The following is a 23,414-nucleotide window of genomic DNA, read 5'->3' on the forward strand; positions in this document are numbered from 1 at the left end:
GAAACATGCCCTCTGATGGCCCTTCAGTTTGGGGAAAGAGCCACATGGAGTGAAGAGAGGCTGAGAGAGCCACCGAAGGCCCAGCCAATCAACACTCTGACACAGCAAGACCATCCACGTTCCAGCCCAGGCTAAGCCCATGGAGGTTCATCAATGGAGGCTGGACAAGGAAGGCCCTTCTGTAACAGTGCAAAGTTCACACGGACAGTAAGAATTGTCCACGTAGGACACCTCCTTTCTATTGGGTTGAAACACACACGTTTCACACACAACAACAACAGTCTTTTCATAAGACAATCATGGATCACAAATGGCCACACAATAACAAGACACGCATTTTACTGTATTTTGTGGCATACTAAATACGTTAACATAGCATGCTAGTATCTTAGAATTCTGAGATGTGCGATTTACTTCTATTTTATTGAAGAATGAAGAGGCTCAGGGAAGTGGAATGATTTTGTGTCTGTGAAACAGGAAAACTGAAAGGTGGCTCCTTCCACTGACCATGTACCTCCCAAGAGTCTGCTCTAAGGGTGAGCTCCAAACCAAAGGGGCCCCGTCGGGCAGAGAGCACGCCCGTCGGTAAGTTCATGAAGCAGCAGTGCACGCTGGTAACAGCTGGGCGCACGGTGCTCTTCTTCAGCTTCCTCAGCATTAATAAATGCAGTCTACTTCCTTGGTGCCTTAGAATGCAGCTCATAAACCAATGGGTCCAGGGTGACCACGAAGCAAGGTAAACACACTGTCAATTCGTAAAAGTCGGTACTCCAGATACTTTCATTGTCCTCACTCTTCAGACAACAGTGTTTTGGTAACTCTAAATTAAATTTCTTTTGCAGGACAATTCTGTTAATCACATGTTTTTGGTTTATACAGCAGCTAAGAACAATTTAAAATATACAAAAGACATTATTTATAATTTATAGTTTAGAAAATAAAAAGTGTAGTTGAAAAATAAGAAACTCATAAAAACCAAGGTATTAATGATGCCTGTTGTTTAAAAACACTCACTGCATGAAATTCTCTCTCTCTCTCTCTCTCTCTCTCTCTGTGTCTCTCTCTCTCTGCCTCTCTCTCTGTGTGTCTCTCTCTCTGTCTCTCTGTCTCTCTCTCTCTCTCTCTCTCTCTCTCTCTCTCTCTCACACACACACACACACACACACACAAACAGAAACACACAAAACCTGTCTATTTTGAATAGACTAGCCTTAGAAAAATTAGGATGGTCTTTTTTTGCAGTATGACTACTGTTAGTTCAAACCGAAAGTCTGACTAGTATATAACCATGAACCGTGAATATCTGCTGTTCTACAGATATTTTCACGTGTGGTCAGAGGTTCTGCTGTGGCTTCTATAAAATAGAGTCACTAAAGGAGCCATTTCCAACACTGAGAAAAACGAGCGAGATAAACTAGGTGTCCTTACATCTTTGTCCTGGGCTCCTATCATTTGGAATGATTAAAATGTTAATGTTTTTACACATGTGACTAAAACCCAAGCCACAAACAAGCAAGACTCTCCATCATTGCGGGTGGGTAAACTGACACCGTGTAACTGCACATTAAGACAAATGTAGAATTTAGACAAAGTATCCGGTCTGCTTTCAGATGTAGCCTTTCAAACCTCAGGAAGGTTTTCAGTAGATGTCATGCCTTTTAACTTGAAAAAGATAAGCGCAAATAAGCTCCCAATTGTCTCCCCAATATGTAAACCACATCTCGGGCTGCTGTCTCTGCTGCTCCTTTGAAGTTCTGCTGAAATGTCATGTGTTGTGAAGACTGCTGTGCATAAGCAAGACAATTTGCTCACTTTCAGAATTCTTACCGGTCTCCACTGCTATCTGGTATCCAGCCTCTAGTCTCCGAGATGACCTCTCCAGCCTTTCCGTGTTATCCAGCAGATGTGCCCTCTGAAAGGAAGGGGGAGTCAGGAGATGGCTACAATGCTCTGTTTTGCCTTTTTAAAATATAATGCCTTTGTGTGTCTTAACATCAGGGTGTGGAGAGTGTCTACAATCCATTACAGTTAAATTTTAGCAGACAGATCATCAGAGAAACACAACAACGGACAGATTGCCAATCAAGCAAGCCTGGGCCATCCACTTATTTGGTTTTTGTTGGCTTTTTATTTTTTTTAAGGGGCCCCATGTTGTGAGTGGACACAGCAAATCTTACTCCACATCTTGAGAAATGCATGAAGACCAGAGCCAACTGGAGCTTCCCTGTTTTAACACAGATGAGACACACACACAGTGCCATGATCCTTCTCTGTGTCAGTTTTATAAAATGCAGTCATTTACAACACTCACTTGGTCCTTTGATTTCTGCAGATCATAATTTCTAAACAGGAAGTTTTTATTTTTAAGAGAATGTTTCTTATTTCGGATGTGTGGGAAATGACACCTAGCACAGCAGTGCTACTGAGCCAGAACCTTAAACAGCACTGTCAGCTCAAAGACAAACAGGACAAGCAACCAGGCACAGGGGACACAGGGATTCACGGAGCTGCACACTGTCCCCAAACCGACGCTGGGTTTAAATGAACTACTAGCACACACTGTTTCGGAGTATGAACTAAAATCAGGATCAATTCTTAGAAGTTAAGTTATACACAGCTCTTTTATATTACATCTAATGGGCAAATTAGAAAACTTCTTTAATATTCCAAACTTTCCTTTCTACATTGAGACCCTGTAAGTGGTTTTGATCCCACAATAGAGCTACTCAGGTTACCAAAATATATTGGCAGGCTAGCCATGTCTACGGAAGAATGGCATGTGCATCTGGTGTACGCTACAGATGTGGAGATGCTTAGAAATATGTAAATATGGGTGCCTGCCTATTTGGAGGTGGGGCTTCTTGTGTATAAATTGGTATCTTTTGCCCTCAAATCACTGTTGGTCAAAGAGAAAGGAAACATGTAACCCCAACTCTACAACTTTGTGTTGTTGACAGATGTCACTTAAAACTGAAGCAGTGCTTCCCGATGATAATAAAAAAGGAGGTACCACGTGCATTATCTGAGTGGCGGCCGAGTGAAATGATCTACCTTGCTCTAATGAGCCCCCATGGATCGTGGAGAAGCAAGCTGTATTGACATGCACACTTAAGCTAACACACCTAGACCAGTGCCTCCAAGCTCTAGCAGCCAGGGATGCTGACAGAATATCTCGCTTCCATCTTCAAAGAAAGGAAGTGATTAGTATGTTATCATTACCATTCAAAACGTGATTTCCTTATTCCCTCCCGGCATAGGTGACACATCTGAGATGCGGCCAGACGTTAGAGGCAGCTAAAGCCACATCAAAGCTTTCCTTGAAAAATTTTTGGGGGGAAGGGTGGGGGAATCATTAAAACAATGCTGTTAGAACCGAGAGAAAGGACCTGATGAGAAGGTCAGGAAGCGGCAAGGGCAGCCTGTAATAATTAATAGAGATGTCTAGTGTACGGGGCAGAAATTAAGAGAAATATTGCCCCTCCTTCTGGAAAATAAATAAAATAAATAAAACGGAGGAGGGAAGTAAAAAAGCTTCTTCTGTGTCAAGAAGGGCAGAATCACTGAAGGTTGCAACTGCGGCAGAAGAGCAGTGCTGCTCTCACGCTTGCTAAGTAAAACCTACTATTACTACAGTTTGCCCAAAATTGTCTTTAATTCTGATTCTCCTTCCACACAGGTTCTGGGAGTGAAGACTGCTCTTCTCTCCTCTGAGTACTGTTTTCTACCTAAACAAAGGATGTCAAACTGGTGATTCTCCAAAAAACAAAACAAAACAATCTGATCTGAGAAAGCGAGAGCAACTCTGAGTTTTAATCCATAGAAAGACAATGTTGGGCTTGTTTTCATGTTGTATGAAATCCTAAATTCAAAGACAATATTTAGCTTAACAGAGATTTAAAAAAAAAATCATAGACCACACTGAAATTGGATCTTCCTCTATGCTAATAATACAATGGAAAAATAAAATCGTGCTTATACATGTAAAGTTTTCAAATAAGAAACAATTTGGGGATTCTAGAGCTAAATGGGGAAGCAGAATGTCACAATGGGCAGCAAACACTGCACACTCTGCACTGAGCAGCGGAGGCCACGCTTCTTCTGGAGTGTTTCATTTTTCTCAGAGAAAATCTGCACCCAAGAGGATGATCAGCTTACGGGCAGCTTCCCAGCAGGGCTTCTCTTCACATTTTGAAACTTCTTCACTAAAGTCAAACTAAAATCAAGTTCTTGTCACAGCTGCGCTATTTACATTGTCCCTCAGCAGTGTGCTGCCTGTCCTTTAAATGAAAGGCGATCCACTACAGTGGCGCTCCGGCTTTCAACCTGCCCACTCTCCATCCCAAACTCAGGCCCTCACCCTCTTCTCGGCCGGCCCTTTTCAAAGGAGGCGAGGAAGCCGCACCGGAGCTTCAGACGGAGCTCAGCTTGTGTGAGGGGCTGTGCAGAGTAGAGAGACAGGGCTGTAGGACTCCAACCGCTCCGCACAGCCAATGCCAGATCAGCGCCCTCTGCGTTACAACCCTGCCGCTAAGCATACCCTGAAAAGAGCATTCCAAGGTTGGACGGGCACACTGAATTTCCAAACACAACAAACACTGTGTCCTCAAATAGCTAGGTTCTTGCCTTTTTAAAAGAGGTGCAAGTAAAATATTGAGGTAACACTCACTGTATGAGGAGGAACAGACCCGAACTGGGAGGAAGGCCCTTCTGAGCCATCTGCATGCAAGCTCAGCTGCATCTCCAAACCCTTAAACATTTGTGTTACACCCTAATCAAAGACACAGACAATACAATGCCTGAAATTATCATCCCACCACCAAATATCTAATTCTCCTCATAGCAATTCTACCACACTGCGTGTTTCCTCAGAAACATCGACTGTGGCACTGAAGTTAGTACAACTGCTGACAAAGAAAAATAAGAGAAATGATCAAGCAATAACATATAACACAAGATATGGGGATAGGGTTTTCAGGTTTTTTGCATGAAGAATTCCTCAGATCCTGCAGCACAGCAGAACACTCGGACCAAAATTAACACAGTTACTCTCACACACAGGAGCTTTATCCATCAAATCCCTGCCAATTCATGGACAAGAGCTTTGTGGAGTTTCTTTACATGCAGTATATGTGTGCGCGTGTGTGTGTGCACGTGTGTGCGTTCATATCTACTGTTCATTTCATCAACATCTCAACATTAGAGTTCGTCAGCAAAGAGTAAGGAGCTGTAAACACACAGAACAGACAAACATACCTCCCAGGGAAAGTACTGCTCATGTCACTACTCATTCGATACTGGAACTAATTATACTCACTTAGTATATGCATATATACATATATTTCCATGTTGGAAAAGAAAACAAAATATGAGAAGCTATTGCTGTACTCTCTCTCCTCAGCTTATATGTGCTGTTATCAATAACTTTTGTCGAGGTAAAACGTCATTCCTGCAGGAATGTTGTTCAAACCACTGCTCAAAAGTCTCGGGATCAACCCCTGCAGACACTCGGCAGAACAGCTGTCTACCATAGAGACCATCCAGGAACGCTGTGGTCAATATGCTCAGCCAAATGCAGAAGGAATTCAAACCGCGGAGTTTTCTGCTGCTTGGTGTCCTTGTGAGGAAACCAAACTCAATGTTACTGACTAAAATGCAATTATCTCTGAAAAAGTGAATCAAAGCATTTTCAGTGTGTTTGGACTTTGTAGAAAACAACAACAGACAGAATCCTTTGGCCACAGTCGATGGTGCTGTGCAGGGACCTGTCAGGGCCACAGAAGACTCTGGAGCAGACTAACTCAGGAAAAGGAGAACTCATCTGGGGGCTGTTTCCTACACAAAGGAAAGTGCTTAACAGTGAAGCAAGCATTGCTGCTCTAGGGTGTTCTTGTACCAGACCAAGGGCATTTACAATGTGTGCGCTTCCCCATGGTGATTTATATGGAACTGTGGAATCTAATCTAGCAGGTGGAGGGAGTTTTCAGTAAAATAAGTCTGAAATCAGGAGAAAAAAAGTGAAGTCATACTAACCTCGCTGAGAAACCAACACAAATAAAAGAAACATTTAAAGCTCACAGAACAACACAGCTCTGTGCAGTTTTAGGATAAGCCTGCCTTATTCCTCCCTTTTTTGCTTTTTGGCCTTAAAAAGATTAACTGTCTCTCAGTGTCAACAAGGAAGTGTTCCTACAACAACTAGAAACAGTTCTGAGAAGATGGTCAGAGGAGAAGACTTCTGAAGTCATAAAGTCAATAGTTTGTCAAGTGTACATTTCTCTGACAAAAAAGGAGCACGCGGCCCTTCAGATTTAGAAAATAAAACTTACAAGAAACAGCAGAACTAAAGAGGAAAAAAGAAAGTCAAGAAATACTTACCTCCTCACGTAATTTTATCAACTGCACCATGAATGCACACACACAAAAGGAAGATAAAAAGGGAAGAAATGGCAGGAGAGAAAGATCAGTTGTGTGACAGGATACAGAATTAACATTGACAATTCATCTGTTTACATGTTTAGCATTTAAAAATCACAGACACACACATTAAAAGAGCCTAAGCATAGACTACATGCGGAGGGTTTTGAACAAATAAAGATCACTTTCTCACACTGTCACATTAAACAAAGAGAATAGTGTGAAATTCTCTTTTAAAGTACATCTAAGAACCATCATGAAATAAAGGGGAACGACTTCATAGAAGTCTATATTATAAAAAAAAAGAAAACAAGTTTACTGCGCCTCTCTTCTAAGAATGCACCATTAGAGAGCATTTGTATAGACAAGATTCTGGGGTGTTTCTCTACTCAGAGCCTTGACAACTGATTTCTGATTTTACCGACAAATGAAAAGGATCAGTAGCTCCCACTCTGGCTCTAGTTAGGTATTTAAAACAACAATAAAAACAACCTACTATTATCTTCTGATTTAATGCCGTCCTTGCATACACTACAATGCTTACGGCTGCACTGGGACAACAGTTCAGCTGAGAATTAACAAAAGCACAGATGAAGAACCTATCATAACAGCTAATGTCAAGAACTGTGCGTTTTCTAGAATAATACACTACTCACTCAGTGTGCTTTTCATTTTTTGTTTCTTCATTTTTCTACTTATTTTCACCTTACAAACTAATACTTATCAAAGAAAGGAGTTCTCTTACTGTGTTTGTTCTATGGTCTGCTGACACTAAAATCAAATCCAGATCACTCCTTCGGTTGTTAGTAAGTTTTCCTATGGCAGTATTTTAATCCTCATCTTTTTCTATTTCTATAACTGGAACAGATACAGCAAGCTCCTAGGCACCAAGAATCTATGAAATCATAAATCTGCCCCAATCATTCTAAACCACAAACTTCACTGCATTGTTAAAATGACCACCACGGCTTTACAGTGCTCAGAAAAGAAGCCTGTGCCACCAGACCATAAACCACATTCTAGGTTGGAAATTTGGATCCTCAGCCATTCAGGACAACAACTGATAATTTTTAAACATCTGAGTGCTGCAACATCTGTTATAGCACTTGACATGCAGGCCAATAAATTAATTGGTTTGGACAAAAGTGTTATGAATGGTTCACCACAATTCTCTCTAAAAGTATCGTGTTTACCACAGCCCGGACTCTCAACAAACACCTAATGTCTCAGTCTCAAACTTAAGGTGGACGAGTGTGCATTTCAGCTTGCTCTGTTATTTCATATGTTACAGGAAAGTACTTCAAACATAAATGGAAATTCAAATTGTCATAAAACCTTTATAGAAAGGGTTTAGAAGTTATTGTGTAGCAACTAGTCTGCACTTAACAAAAGTTTAAATGTCAAATGTTCAAAGCAGTCACAAAATTATTGGTTTTAAATATACCCGTTCCCTTCCCTTCCCCACAACGACCCAGCGTAGCATCTCATCTTTTCACATGGAAAGTGACAAATTTGTTCTTAAGATGAAGTTAAAATTTAAACCAATATACCTAGCCTACCACAGCATGCCCTCTGAACAGCATGGCAGAAAAACGTGAGCAGTAAATCTCAGAGAGACGATGGGGGATTGATTGCAAAGTTCTTTTCTTTCTGGGCGCCATTCTTCAGTTGACTATGGTACTTAAAGGGCCAAAGTTTAAAACTACTTGTCAGCAGCAGAGTCCTCTGGGGCATGCCACCCTGCCGTAAGCAAGAGTGTTTAAAAATGCTACCCATTTGCTTTTTCAATGGCTTCCAAACAAAACAACGTTCTATCTTGTTTGCGCTGCATGGCTGCATTCAGGCTCCACGCCGGATCTGTAGCTAGGCTAGGTAACGGGCGGTTTCTAATCTTCATCTTCTTTCTTCCCTTAACTTTCTTTTTCTCTCTTTTTTTTTTTTTTTTTTTTTTTTTTTGGCTGGGGGGTTGGGGTGGTGGTTGGCCAAAGAGTTAAGAATTGAAGCAAACAAAGATGGTTGCTTTTTAAAAATTAACAATGCTTAGACTCTACTAAAAGTAGCGATTTGAACGTCTTATCCAGTTGCTAGCTCCATCGTAGGCGCCATGGAAGTGTGCAAAACCATCATGTTGGCTTACGATAATCCACATCTTTTTTGAAACAAAGATTTCTCCCCACAACCCCACCCGGAATGCAGAATTTGATACAAGAGGTAATCTGTTCCTTTGTGGGCTGAAAAAAAAATCTGGTTTACGCTGGTTTGAACCAGTGGAATCTCTTGTGGTTAAGCCTTCTGCTGTGACTAAAATCAAAACTGCACTGTGCAGCATGGGAGGGTGGGTGTGCGTGAGCGCCTCTCTGTGTATGTGTGTGAGGCGCGTCACGTGACTCCCAGAACTCCCCAATTTTTTTTAAAGCTGATAACGCCACTGCCGTCTCTGTCCGCACACAGATAACGAATAAATGCTGAACTCTATTAAACGCCCTTTACACATTATCGTGGGTCGAACACACAATTTTCTGAACTTATGATGACAGTCTATTTATTTTGCTAGAAACCCCCAGCACGAACGAGCAGATTTGTGCCTGGTAATGATCTGCTCTGCCGGGGCTGTATGGAATGATACCGACCTCCTTCAGATCTTGCGGAATTAAATTGACCGACTTCACCCCCTGGTCTGTAGCTGAAGTTTGACACACTTTACGCACAGCGAGCCTAAATCGGAACTTAAGAGAACCTTGCATTAAGAAATTAAGCAATCATTATCTGTTAAACATTGCTTTTCCACAAAAACTTCCTCATGGTGGAGACCATTCTACCCTTCCTATGTTTTCTAATCTTCTATGTAGGATTTTCTCAAAGTCACTGGATCAATATAATTTTGCATATGGCAACCGAGATTCTATTAGTACCTAAAACAAGAACTTCGAATATTTTATTTGCCCCCATTGCCAAACTCTACTCTGAAAGCCTGTAGGGTTTTATTCTATAATCTTTTTTTTTTTTTTTTTTTTGTCTATTTTGAGAATGGTTCTCATGAAAGGAAATCAACTTAAGAACTATTAAGCTTTCCACTCTAACTAAACACTGCATCACTGCCTCCAACAGCTCAACGGTAAAGGAAGCTAAGCAGCACTGGCACACTGGAGGACGCTTGTCCCCGGGAAGCTGGGGACCAGGTCCTCAGCACTTGCAAGTGCAAAGGAGGGTCTGTCCCACCACCCCCTTTTCTTTCTTTCTTTTTCTTCCTTTCCTCCTTTCTTTCTTTCTTTCTTTGCTTGTTTCTGGTAATTCTAGGATGAGGTATATTTAATTAAGTAAAATAGATATGAATCCAAAAATATATACAGAGAAGCTGATCTGGAATGCGATTAGATGCATACTGTACTGAAGACATTAAACACACACTTGAGTGATCCTTTACTGTAGGAAGAGTGTGTCTCTGATCATGAAAGAACTGTAAATAGACCCCAAAGAAACTCGCTCCCTTTACAGCAGCTACATGCATCAGCACCCGGTTGTAGCTGTCTAGGAGAACTCACCGGAAACACCAGCGAGAGAACGCTAACTGCTACTGTACTCTCAGGTGTCCACACCTTCGCCAGGAAGCCACTGTGTGGAGGAGGTACACAGGGCGTGGACATGAAGTCAGCACTCCATACGTTTGCACTTGTAGTTACGACCGCTGACTGTTCAGTTTGCCTTTCCCCTTACAGTCACGCTGTATATTTAACTGACAGATGCGTGCTAATTTAAGTTAAGCGACTATGACTAATCTCACTCACAGCCCAGCTTCATGTGTATATTAAAAGGCTGTCATAACTATATGACAGGAAGGCCTGGAAGCCAGCAGGTGAAGAATCAGCAGGAGCATAAACTTCTTTCTGGGTGTAGAGGTTTTCTCATATGAATTGCGGGCAGTCCACTCAGAACACCTACTTTCCAGCCTGCATAAAACTGTATCTGAAGAGCCTGTTTAGAAGCCTCTCTGTAAAGAGAGGCCCTCACCTGGACTGCTGAGTCAGAGACTCAGAACTGAAGAGACTCTGACAAAGGTATTCTCACATTGGAAGCCATGGGTTAAGAGTTTGCTCTGGGAAGAGACATTTAAATCCCTACATTATGACAAAGGACTTCAGCACAGAATTTAATGACTTCATCGTGGTATGGGAATTCTGCTCTGCATGGTAACAAATTATCCAAAAAGCTTAGCATGGTCTCTTTGAACTTTCACACCTCATTCCAATTTTAGGCTGAAAAGTTCACGAGTCATAATCTACCGTTTGCATAGTCTCATGACTGTAATTTGCCGTGCTCTATTTATTGAAGTGACAGGTCCTTACAGCTAACTTCAGGTTCCCCAAGCACTTTCAGAATTTGTAAGTTTGATTCATATAAGTCCAGGGGAAGTCTCTGCATAATCACTTTAAAGTGACAGAAATATAATTCGAAAAATTCAGGAAGCATGAGCTCAAATCTATTTTTACGGAATATTTTTCTTTAGGCATAAAAATCATACTTCTATGTATGTAAAGCTAATATTTTGGGTGTATAAAATGTCCATTAAGAGAAGTGAACAAGATTTAGAAAGGATCTGTCAGAGAACTACATCATTACAATAAGGAAGCCTGGGTAAGACAGGAACACCTTCTTCCCACCCTCCTCCATTAGGCAGCAGACTTGGATGAGGGGAGTCTACAGCTTTCAAAAGAACTGACATGAGGGCTGTACGGACACTTTTGTTGTTGTTTTTGTTGTTGTTAGTTTCTTTGTGTTTTGCAAAAATAAGAAAAAGCATTTTGGTTTTACAGTAATTAGAAAAGAAAATTGTGATTCATTCATCCAAAAGGCATGAGCAATTCAAATCCGACTTTAAAAAGGCAGAGAACACTTTCCTCCCACTCTGACTGTCTAATCCACTATGAGTAAAGCTCTCCCCTGTTACCCTGTTACCGGTTACCTTTGCTCTGCCCCACCCCCTGCAGCTGTTCTCAGGACTCCAACAGAAATTTGAATCTACAAGTCAAATCTGGGCCACTTCTGAGCTCAGGCTGATGCCGTCCAAGGAGCCAAAGAGGTGAACAAGGCACAAGGCCTGCTTGGTGACTCTTCTCTCAGATTTGGATAGCAGGACGGCTGGGTGCCTTAGTCACACCAGCTTCTTCCCAGTTACAATGCTCACATTCAGGTAGCTGGAATTTAGTGCAGTGAATAGAAACTCTTTGAAATGGGAAGTCCACCCTGCAAGTGTTAGCGTGTTAGACGGATGTACTACGTTTTCCTGTCTAATCACAACTTTGTTTACTTGGTGGGTGGTTCATGTCGGCAGAAAAGCAAACCTTGGAAGACTTGTCTTCGTAAATACATTCTCTTCTTGCCTATGACGCTCTCTGTCACCCATCAGTCCCCGGGGTTGCGTAAGACTTTTTAAATTCGGCTCTACACCAAGGGTCTTAAAACACTGTCTTTAAAAGTTGTATGTGTCAAACCTAGGTGACATAATGATGTCTGCAGCATTAACTCAAAGACAGTGGTAGGATGCTAATTAGACTCATGGCACAACTGTGTCGTCCAATGAGGAGTGACATACAAGTCATAAAAACCTTTAAGAAGAAATTGTATGTATGGAATCTCTCTTTCTGTATGCAGATCTTAAGGTGAGGCAGGACTGACCCCACCGCTATTGTTATGGTCATCTGCCAGAAGCAGGGCGGGCCCTCGGCCTGGGTATCCACACATGCCCCACACTGGGGCTCGCATTTGCATTTGGGTGAATGTATTTTTAAGAAGCGACACAATAGGAGCTGGGGCTGTGCTGCTGGATTTTGAAAGCTCACTTCCATTTGTTTTGCTGTGAGTGTTGGTTTAATTATGCAGCGTTTGTATCAGAGCTGCATTATGTGCTTTCTCATTCCTCTTACATGTGTCTGAGGTGAAGACCTTGGCTTTGTCTGCAAACAGCGTGTTTCAAGTTATTTCTTAAGTACTAAATAATAAAGAAAGGAGAAGAAAAGAGTTTTTTAAAAGATAGCAGACAGCGATCACAAGGTAAAGGGTTAAATGTAAGATCTCCGAGAAACATTTTGAAGTTGATTAAGACTCCAGCTTTGCATTAAACAGTATCGCTTCCACATGAGTTGCTGCTAATACTGTTAGGGAGCAGCTTGAGAGCCCAGTGTGCCTGTGACCTCCTCCACCCTCCAGCCACCCACCGGGCCTTCCTTATTAGCATTCTACCTGGTTCTCTGAGGAATTCCCAGCATCCCCTAGGAGCTCATTCCGTACTTCGTCACTGTAGGCGATCCGTGACCTTTTCTATAAAACAAAACAAAAAAAGAAAGAAGCAAGATGAGCGTTAGAGAGCAAACGCTTGCATCCAAGCATTACGGTATCAAGGAGGACCATCTCAAACCCTCGGGAGCCCCCTAATGGAAACCTACCGGCAGAGATGTGCAAACCTCACTCAAATTCCAGGATCCAGGAGCTTAGTGGAAATGAGAAGTTTGGTTTTTGTTTTCAAAAAAATATCAATAATGAAAGAAATGTCTGCTTTGTGTTCAAGTTCTATTACTTTTCATAAGTAGGTTAGAATTAATTTATTCTTATGCATACTGTTTGAATAAAACCATTAACCTGGAGAAATACATAGCTGTGTTTTTGAACTCACAGACTGTAATTAGAGGGAGAGTGTTTGCGAGTCTTCAGCATGAAAGGCACTGTATAGTTTGCAGCTCTAAAAACGTCTACGTCTGCGCTACTATTCAGATGGCCACTCTGCACTGGGACGCCTGGACAAGCACATCTATATTTCATCACTGGGATGTTACTGTCCAGGAAGAGAAGGGACTGTGGAGCTGCGCCCCAGCTAGCAGTAATTCAAATATCTCCCACTCCTCTATAAATAATGGCCTAAGGAAAAGTAACGTGGGTGAGGGAAGGGGGAGCAAAGGGGAGAAGGGGAGAAGGCAGTCAGACAGACACCGGTAAAGGAAGCAAATTTTCCAGTTCCAGTAACTAAAGGCAGTGGGCTACGAGTCAACATCTGACAATGGAATTGTAGTTTTCGAGGACCCTACCTTCACCTGTACAGCCAGAGGGACGTGGCTGTACAACTCATGAATTATCTAAATACACACATTTTGGGAAGCTGGGAGGCTCTGAAAATTAGTTGTGAAGCTTGAGTATGGCTATTGGTCCCTACTGCAGCTCCACTGTTTCAGGCTGCCGTGCTGCTTCTCAGTTAGAGTGCAGGCGGGAAGCCTGCGTCCCTTCCTGGGCCTCTGCAATCTCTCTAGGACTTACAAGTTCTTACTCAGGAAAGGTACGACGGTTTCCAAGGGCTACCTGCAGCCCACGCACACGCAGGAAGCAATGGTGAGATCTGCGTAGACTTTTACAGTCGTCACTGAGTGACGCTGCTTGCTCTTACTTGGCTCACTATACCTTAAAATCATTATTTAGAAGAACCACAGACAGAACAACCCCTGAGTTTCAGATCATTTAAAAAGGCTAGTGTTTCTCAAGTGGGTGCCTTATCTGAAGCACAAAACGCAGGAAATATATATATATTTTTTTACTGTTTTCTCAGTTCTCCCAAGGGTGGCACATAAAAGAGCATTGGCTTATTGCATATAATTTAGTTTACTGCTTTTCTGGCTGTAATTAAGCAAATGATATGCTGGATCCAGCAGAAGCCAGTTTTAAAGGCTTATGGAATATAAACAAACACGCGCCGCCCAGATATGAGTTTAGCGACTCCTTCAGCTGAGACTACGATCTCTAGGTCCTGACGCTCGGCTGAGGGTTTCCTCTACCCTTCAAACCACCGCCTCTGGACAGACTCAGGAAATCAACACAGAGCTACAGAACAGCTCAGTACAGAGTAGACAGACACCCACTCTGCCTGCCCACAGTCTCCCTCTTCCACACTCTTCCTGCCAGGGCTCTATAAGTAGATAAATAACTGAAACAGTGTGACGGGAAGGAGGAATTAGAGCCGAGAGTGTGGTAGTGGTGAGGATGTCTAGTTGCTATCTCTTAAAAGTTCAGGAGTGGCTCTGCCCAGTCAGTGTGGCCTCGCCAGCTATTTTCCTACCACAAAGCCTATGCTTAGCCTGTCTGTCTTGCTGAGCTACTGTGGATTGCCCACAGACTACTGACTTCATACAGAACAGCATTCCGAAATGCTAAGCTACACGGTCAGCTCATTGCATGATCTTAGTACCATGCTTAGATCACACCAAACCTTTTTGCCCATTTGGAGATCCCCACCATCACAGTGCCAAACCAGCTAAGCGGAAGAATTTTACAGCATTAAAGGCACTGGGAACCTTTACGACAGGCTATGGTATCAGAGCTGCCTTGTGCATTATTCATTTCATCACAATGGGGGACTAAAACATTCCACAGGACGCAAAAATATCATATGGAGATTGTTTGTGTTTTCTCCCTTTTTCACCAAAATAGCAACAAATTGGCAGAGATTGTTCAATTACATTATGTTCTTAGTTAGATTTAGTATACTTCAAACAAAAAAGAAACGCAAGTGCAGAGCCCTGAGCAGCTAATCTTGGTTTGTGAGGAAACAGTGCTTTGGAAAGCAGCACTTAGGAGACTCCTGGCTGGACCAGAGAGGAGGATGCCCCCACAGCTGAAGGGTGGTCTCTGAGAAAGTCCCCTCACACTGGGACTTGGTGCTGGCCTTGGAAGGCTTCTCTGGATGTAATTAAGCAAATGAGGTGCTGAGCATAACAAAGTGGTCCCTGGCAGGGTTGACTTAAGGAAGGAAAAGACATTTCATTGCAAATATCAGAAATAACTCTCTGGCAGAACGGCACAACAATGCAAAAATGGGACTCTGCACTAGATCGTTCCATTTTCCAAAAATAAAACAAACCCATGCTGTTCTTTATTACGAATTATACTTGGAAGCTCAACACTAGCATTTTCTCATAATTTCTTGATATTTGAATTTTTTAATGAGCTGACTATAGGTAATTAACCATAACTCAGTCTTTGAAATCATCCCTGCACCGGTTGATAAACAACAACTAAAAAATAAATAAAGATGCAATTCTTTTCAATGACAAATGGCATGTTTTAAGGATAATTGTTCCTAAATCATCAATAAATCATGTTGTCTTTTATGGGATTTAAAAAAAACATCATGCTGGATTACTAAGAACCTACATAATATTTTATTTTAGAAGATTCTAAGATAATGAAATGAACCCTTTAGTGTATCTTAATAAACCTAAAATATTTTCACTTTATTATTAAGAGTATAAAATCTGTACTTTAGCCAAATGCAAGCATGAGAATTTGAGCTGGAAATGTCACACATTCAGCTACAGTTTGAAGGAACCCAATTCATAATGCATTTTATAAATAGTTAATGACTTCTCTACATAAGCTAACCAGGCAAATCAAGAAATTGTCAACATTTTTAGTCTTAGTTGTCAGTTACCACTGTCTACCGGTGCTCCATGTGTGGCTTCAGGAGAGCTCTCAGGACTGTGCAGTCTACTGCAGTTCTGGCCATAGGATAAGGGTGCAAAGCTTCAGCTGACAGTATTTGAAATACATGCTGTGCGCACACTCACACACATGCACACATGCTGTGTGCACACTCACACACATGCACATACACACTTGCTTCGCTTTAGTTGTGTGCTTATGTAAACCTTACTCTTTCTATGATTTATACTTCATACTTCAAATGAACTAAATACAGTTGAAAAATCTATAGAATAGACATGACCAGAATATGGTAAATCTGTAGAATAGACATGACCGGAATATGGCAAATCTATAGAATAGACATGACCAGAATATGGCAAATCTATAGAATAGACATGACCAGAATATGGCAAACTAACAGTAGGTTTGTTTGCCTTGAGACGTTAGAGCTACCAAGTTTCCCACTCAACTCCACAATGAAGACAAAAGTGAGTCTGCAGTTATGGAAGTGAGAATTTCAGATGTAAAGAAATTTGCGTTGATATGGACAGGATGCTTGCTCAGGGATTGGATGTTCAAACAGAGACACTTGTTCAATTTGGTCTAGGAATTTGGCTTGAAATAACATACACTTCAACATTTCCCAGTTAAGTTCAATGTATTCGTGAGCACATACTGCAAAACGGGGAAGAGCATGAATTAGCTTAGTTTAAATTAATTAAAAATTAAATTAATTAAAAACTGTCGTTTCTGGCACTGCTTGTTGTATGGCTGCACATGGGACACAGCATATCTGCAACCAGAATGAGGGTTGTACAGTCTACCACAAGCAAAACATAACAATCAGGTTGGTTTATTACCAAAGCATATATGAGAATTTAATTTCCATGGCGTGCACATGGCAAAGCAATTGCTTAAATTGCCTCACCTGGGAGTTTAATGCAGTGTTATCATCAGACCAGCCACATTGTAAATAGATTTATAATGCTTTCCATGTGCTTGCTTGGCTGCATATGAATTAAGTAATGATCTGGTATTACAATAAAATCAGCTAGTTCCCACACCTGGCAGACAGGATATTTCACTAAATTAATAGCCGTACAGCTACATCACAGGGCATAGGAGAGGAAACCATCTCAAAGGCATCTGACTCGAGTCTTACATGGGAAGCAAATAACACCACAGGTATGCACGATGTCACTATCCTGAATGAGCTGTTCGAGACAGTCTGCTTCTGACATCTGTGTGACTGAATTAAGACTTTCTCATTCCCATTCAATCTTGGCCTAATTTCCTTCATTCAGTACTCTAATTACTAATCAGCAATCTGCAACAGTCACAAACACCGAGAAAACCCTTCATTCTAATCTACATGCTGCAGACAGCCAAATAATTGATACAAAGTGCAATGTGGTTTTGGTGTAATGAAAGGAACAGCTTGTCCCACTTCCTAATCACACTGGTCTCCAGCAGCAGTTAATAGATTTCTCCATAGTTCTAAAACAAACGACGCACGCTGGCCAGATTTGCCATTGCTTCTACCAAGGTTCTCAGGTCCTTACATTTAATAATGCCCATGGCCACCAGGTGACACACCTATTAAAACCTCCTCTGCTTTCAGAGCCAAATAATTTAACTGCTCCAAAGCACGTGACTGCCGCTGTTGTGACTGATACTGAGCTATCTGCAGACCAGTATGGAATTATATTTATTACCCATATGGCTGCTGGCCACCACATCTTACCTAATTCTATTTGGTTCTAATTAAATAATACCTCAGCACTATAAGGTCCAGCTAGTAGTTTTGAAAATATATCTTTGTCACCAAGTATTCCACTCCTAACCACACTCCTATCTGTCCATGGCTAGGTTCATCCTTCCAACCACGGAGTAACTTCTGTGACAACTCCTCACCCTACACAGCTCACATCAAAGCAAAGTAAGCCTGTAAGCAATGGCACACGGCTAGGACCGGATGCACAGAAAGAACACAGGCAGCACCTCAGTCAGTCAGGGATCTTGGCCACAGAGTATCTCGATCCTCATCGCTACAACAGTGACCTTAACAATTACTTCCTGTGGTTATCGCAAGGATTAGAATATTATGAACGAGTGTAAATCTTTCTTAACACTTTGGCTGTGATGACCGCAGGAAGCATGTTCCTCTGACACCAGCTGATAAGACACATAGTATGAATGAAGCTGACACACACATGACTAAGAGCACCATTACTACATCCTTCCTAGAGATGCTTTCCCAACACACCGAAGGTGTTGGAGGAAGTCCACAGAATTGGACTCAATAATTCTGATATGAATGGTTTAGAAAAATAAAAAACCTGACTAATTCTCCCATACTATTAGAGGAAGTAAGTTTCAATCTCTTAAGGAGTTATTCCACTAAGCATAGTTGTCCTTGTTCAAGAGAGAGTTTAGATGCTGAGCAGTCTAAACCTTTGAGGTAAACATCAAGTGCCTGGTTCACATGCTGCCAGTACTTGGCATCAGTAAAGGGAACTTATACTCTCATTTTTATTACATATTTATTTACTTAGCACATGAGTGTGTGTGCAACTGTGTACACATGTATGTGCAGGTATGTGCACATATGTATATGTGCATGTGTGCACATGTGTGTGCATGTGTGTAGGTGTGTGTTCATGTGTACTGTGCTGTATATATAAAGGTCAGAGAATAACTTTCATGTGTCACTTCTCTTTTCCCACCACATGGACTCTGAGCTGAGACACCTCAGTGACCCAGGAATGTATACTGTCGATCCTGCATAAACTTAAGGTTAAGGGACCACACTCACACCACCAGAGAGGAAATACTGACACACTCCACTGACGAGCACCACCAAGTGGGAAAAGCATGAGAGCACAGAGAGTCCATCCTTCTTTGGGATGAAATACTAGGAAAATAGACTGAAATTTCTAATTTAAAATCAGAGTCGCTCTTCATTTTCACTTGTCCTTTCAGGAATATTTGACATGTTTAAAGCGAGCATTTATGTTTTGGCTATACATTATGAGATAAATTATACCACATTTCTTAATTGCTTTCTAGAGTGAGCTATAATACACATGTGAATATTTATATGCACATTATGAGGTTATGTGTGTATGTATAAACACAGAGACTCACACAAACCCATATGCAATCCATATGGAAAAAGAATTCTCTGGGCTGTGCAGGGCTAAGATGAAGTAGACTTTTATTTAGATGAGGAATGCGGACCACACTGTGCTACATCATTTAATCACTGGCAAAACAGGCAGCCCACGACCCAAGTAGCTGCGATCTCCATTCTTTCTTGCAGCATTTCCGAACACGTCTGAGGTTTCTCACTTGCACTGGTGCTTCAGAATGCCACAGGAGTTAGCTGGAATCAAGGCCCCACTTGCTTACGCATGCCTGGAGTTTATGACTTTTGACACTGACGCTGAATATGGTGTGGCTGTGTCTTACATCATGTTGGCTTGTCAATCAACAATTAAGTTACATCATTCAGAAAAATCAGCTTTTGATAGAATGTGCAGATGTTAGTGAAGCATCTGGAATTGTGTGAGCGTGCAGTGAAAGAAACCTCATTCCTTAAAGTCTTTCTGAGTATAAAATGAAATAATTCCACAGACTTACCGGACATAATACCACACTGGAAATGATACTCTGATAAGCGAAAGTCATGGAGCAGATGTTTTGTTTGTAAAACTCAACTACCAAAGCAGGACATAAATTAGTGTAATGAACTCGTACACCTACAGTTTTTCTATGAAATATGCCTAGTATCCTGGCTGTCCACGGCATAATTTGGGTAATCCACACATCCAGCAGCAAGTGATGCTGGGGGCTCTGTGTAACTGACACCAAGAAACTGGTGGTTTGAATAGGTCTGGGCCTTACAGACTCATGTGTTTGAGTGCTTGGCCCAGAGGGCGTGGTACTGTGAGGATGTGTGTCCTTACTGGAGTATGTGTGGCCTTGTTGGAGGAAGAGTGTGACTGTGGGGATGGACTTTGAGGTATTCTATGCCCAAGCTATGCCCACTGTGCGACACAGTCACCTTCTGATGCCTGTGGATCAAGATGTAGAACGCTTGGCTCCTTCTCCAGCCCCATGTCTGCCTGCAGGCTGCCATGCCACGGTGATGATGGACTAAACCTCTGACACTGTAAGCCAGCCCCGACTAAATGTTTTCTGTGGTGCTATGAATATGCTTGGCCAGTGAAAGTGGCTCTATTAAGAGGCGTGGCCTTGTTAAATAAGTGTGGGGAAGTTCACCATTGTGGGTCCTCGTCTCAAGCTCCAACCAGTGTATTAGAGAGTCCTCTCCTGGCTGCCTTCAGATCAAGACGTAGGCCTCCTGGCTCCTCCTGCACCGTGTCTGCTTGCACGCTGCCATGCTTCCCACCATGATGACTCTGACTGAAAATGTAAGCCAGCCCTAATTAAATGTCGTCCTTTATAAGAGTTGCCTTGGTCATGGTGTCTCTTCACGGCAATAAAACCCAAGTTAAGACAGAAGTTGGTGTTGCTGTGATAGGTGTGACTATGATTTGGCTTGGTTTGCGTTTTGGAAGGCAGTGGAATGCTTTAAGTGGAACTTAATGAGTCACACTAACAGAGGCATGGAGAACAGTGTTCCTGAGAGGGATTAACTGTGGGCCTGGTTCAAGAGGTTTCGGAGAAGAATTTAATATGTAGCCTAGAGACTGTTCTTGTAATATTTTGGTAAAGAATGTGGCTATTTTTTGTCCTTGTCTGAAGAGTCTGCCTGAGGCTAAGGTAAAGAGATTCAGATTAATAGCAATGACAAAGGAAGCCTCAAAAAGGTCCAGCATAGATGTTGTCCTCTGGTTTACCTTTATGAAGAGTGTTCTGATCAACTGTATCAAGCTTAGAAAGGAAAAATACAAACTGTGTGGTTCAATAATAAAGGGGCACCAGGAAGTGGAAAGAAGCCAAACCCCGTGTTCTAGGTATTACATGGGCTAAAGGGAGTGGTGATCTTGGGCGAGCTCTCAGCCAGCCAAGCTTACTGACTATGTGTTTCCAGTTAAACAAGGGATTGTTACTTCATGTTAGGTATTATTATAACCTGGTTATTGTTCCCAATTAGACTTTTAATCTGGAAGACATAGGTTTTTAATCTGAATCCTGAGGCAGAGTGGCCGTGAAAAACTTAGGTTCAGTAACCCCCTATGGCTGTCCCATTCACTCCTCAACTTGCAAACAATACTGTCCTACCACTCCTGAAGTGCTCCCAGGATGCCCACAGATTCACTGCCAAAGTCTACTGACTCTGTTTACTTAAATAAACTTTTGATTTCAGATAGTTTTAGATTTATATAAAAGTTGCAACAAAATGAGAAAGTTCTCATTCAACCCACATCCAGTTTGTCACAGTTAAGGAGTTACACATCCACCTCCTGTACTTCTGTAATTGTTTCAGTTCCCAAGTAAGGACTCTAAAGCCAGTTATTAATTAAACGTCTAGCTTTGGCTTGTTCCCCAACTAGCTTGTAACTTACATTAACCCATTTATACTAACTAGTCTATCCCTAGTCTAGGTTGCCACATAGCTAGTTACTTCTCCTCAATTTCATGTCCGACTCTTCCAAAGCTCAGTGGGGAACCTCCCCATCCTACTATTTCCCAGAGTTCCTCCCTTACTCTCTCTGTCTCTGTCTGTCTATCTGTCTGTCTGTCTGTCTGTCTCTCCCTCCCTCCCTCCCTCTCTCTCTCCTCTCTCCTCTCTGCTGAATCTTTTACATTCTAATCCTGCCTCAGCTTATTGGCCATCAGATTTTTATTTTGACTAATCAGAAGATGCCTTAGGCAGGCAAGGAAGGACAGTGTATATAAACACACAGTGTATAAAAACATTATCCCTGCAATTTAATTTTTTATGAAGTTTCTCTTTCTATTCACAGATCTCATCTAAGGCCTCATATAGATGGAAGTGTAACATGTCCTTAGCTCTTTTTGACTTGAGGTAATTTCTTGGTCTTATCTGTGATGGCCTCACAGTTTTGAGCAAATCCCTCAAGTGGGTTTTTTTTTTCTTTTTCCTCACCAATAGTCTAGAGTTCTGCGCTTCTAAAAGAAACGCAATGGAGGGAAAGTGCTATGTACTGCATCATAGTGAAGCCACTGACAACCAACATGATGTCGTTGTTGATGTCACTCTTGATCTCTTGGCTGAAGCAGCACTCGTCCAGCTTCTCTACTGTAGAGTTGCTCAGTTATCCCTCCACATGCTGTGCTTACAACACAAGGACACTGACACTGAACTCTACCTCCTTCTCGACAATGTTTGGTACTTTCTGTGCAGGAGACATGCCCATTGAACCATCATCCACTCATCTGACAATAGAACCCGTGTTAGTTTGTTCTTGGTTACTATCTAGCACACTTCACCTCTTTTATTGTTTAATTTTTATGAGATTTGGCTTCAGTTCCCTGGACTTGGATGAGTCCTGATGGAACACTGTCATTGTGGTGCACTTCCCCATGTGCTCCTCAGCAGCCACCTCTGTAGGAGTCCCAGGCACTCGTCTCTGCCCAACCTCTCCACCATCACTACCCCTACAGCTAACCATAAATTGCTGCCTTCATCCTTAGCCCACTTCTCATTCACCTGTAGAGTCTACCTGTGCCCGCCATCTACCTACCCTTAGAAACTGTTCAAAGTCTTTACCTATACATTCAATTCCTACTGGAAACCTTAATTTAAGAGAAGGTTCTCAACCTTCCTAACACTGTGATCCTTTAATATAGTCCTTCATGCTGTAGTAACCCCCAGCCATAAAATTAGTTCTTGCTACTTCATAACTATAGTTTTGCTACTTTTATGCAAATATCTGATATACAGGCTCTCTGATATGTGACCCCCCAGAGGAGTCACAACCCATAGATTGGGAATTGTTGCCCTAGGGTGTCTCTGCTCAGCACAGTCCTGTGGCACTCTCTTTCTTCTGTATCCATTCCTCCGCTTTCCTCTGCTCAGTAGGAGTGATAGCCTGCACAAATGACCTCACACCGTCCTATACTTCTCAGTCAGCAGGCTCTAGCAATTAAACCCTTACTTATTACAGTAGCTCTACCTGGGCTCTTTACTGTACTTCAAGGACGTTTGTTACCTTTTGCATTCAAGCTATTCCTTCTTCATAACTGTGGCTATCACACATTTTATCCTTTTTTTTCTTTTTGAAAAAAATGGTATGAATTACATTTGGGAGATGCTTCTACAGAAATACTCACGATTTTAGAGAGAGGTGAGCCAATAGGGACCAAGTTTCACCTCTTCCCCTTGGGAAGAAAAAAGCCTCCTTCAACCCCAAATGAAGCAGAATATCAGAGCTACAGAAGAGTCACAGCCTAAAGATGTAACTTGTTTCAATAACAATCTTAAAGCCGAAAGGAAATTCATTCAGCAAAATCAAATGTGCTATGGGAAAATGTTAAGCAACTATATGCTCTTTAACTTTAGAAGCCAATACCACGTTCCTCTTCATTTCAGGTCTAGGAAGGTCTCA

At 41.9% G+C, this 23,414-nt stretch overlaps 1 protein-coding gene across 5 annotated transcripts in view; it reads right to left on the reverse strand.

Annotated features, from left to right (window-relative positions):
• Vti1a (vesicle transport through interaction with t-SNAREs 1A) overlaps positions 1-23,414 on the reverse strand; it is a 292,766-nt gene that overhangs the window by 216,807 nt on the left and 52,545 nt on the right. For 3 of the 5 annotated variants that reach the window (XM_032892326.1, XM_032892329.1, XM_032892328.1), the window contains exons 4-6: positions 12,652-12,729; positions 6,376-6,396; positions 1,828-1,912 (exon numbers count right to left, since the gene is read on the reverse strand). In XM_032892326.1, coding sequence (XP_032748217.1) covers positions 1,828-1,912; positions 6,376-6,396; positions 12,652-12,729 — 184 coding nt within the window. The remainder of the gene's footprint in view (positions 1-1,827; positions 1,913-6,375; positions 6,397-12,651; positions 12,730-23,414) is intronic. The other 2 variants (XM_032892327.1, XM_032892330.1) reach the window with 1 other exon arrangement.

This window comes from Rattus rattus, chromosome 2, assembly GCF_011064425.1.
Source record: "Rattus rattus isolate New Zealand chromosome 2, Rrattus_CSIRO_v1, whole genome shotgun sequence".
Lineage (NCBI taxonomy): Eukaryota > Metazoa > Chordata > Mammalia > Rodentia > Muridae > Rattus > Rattus rattus.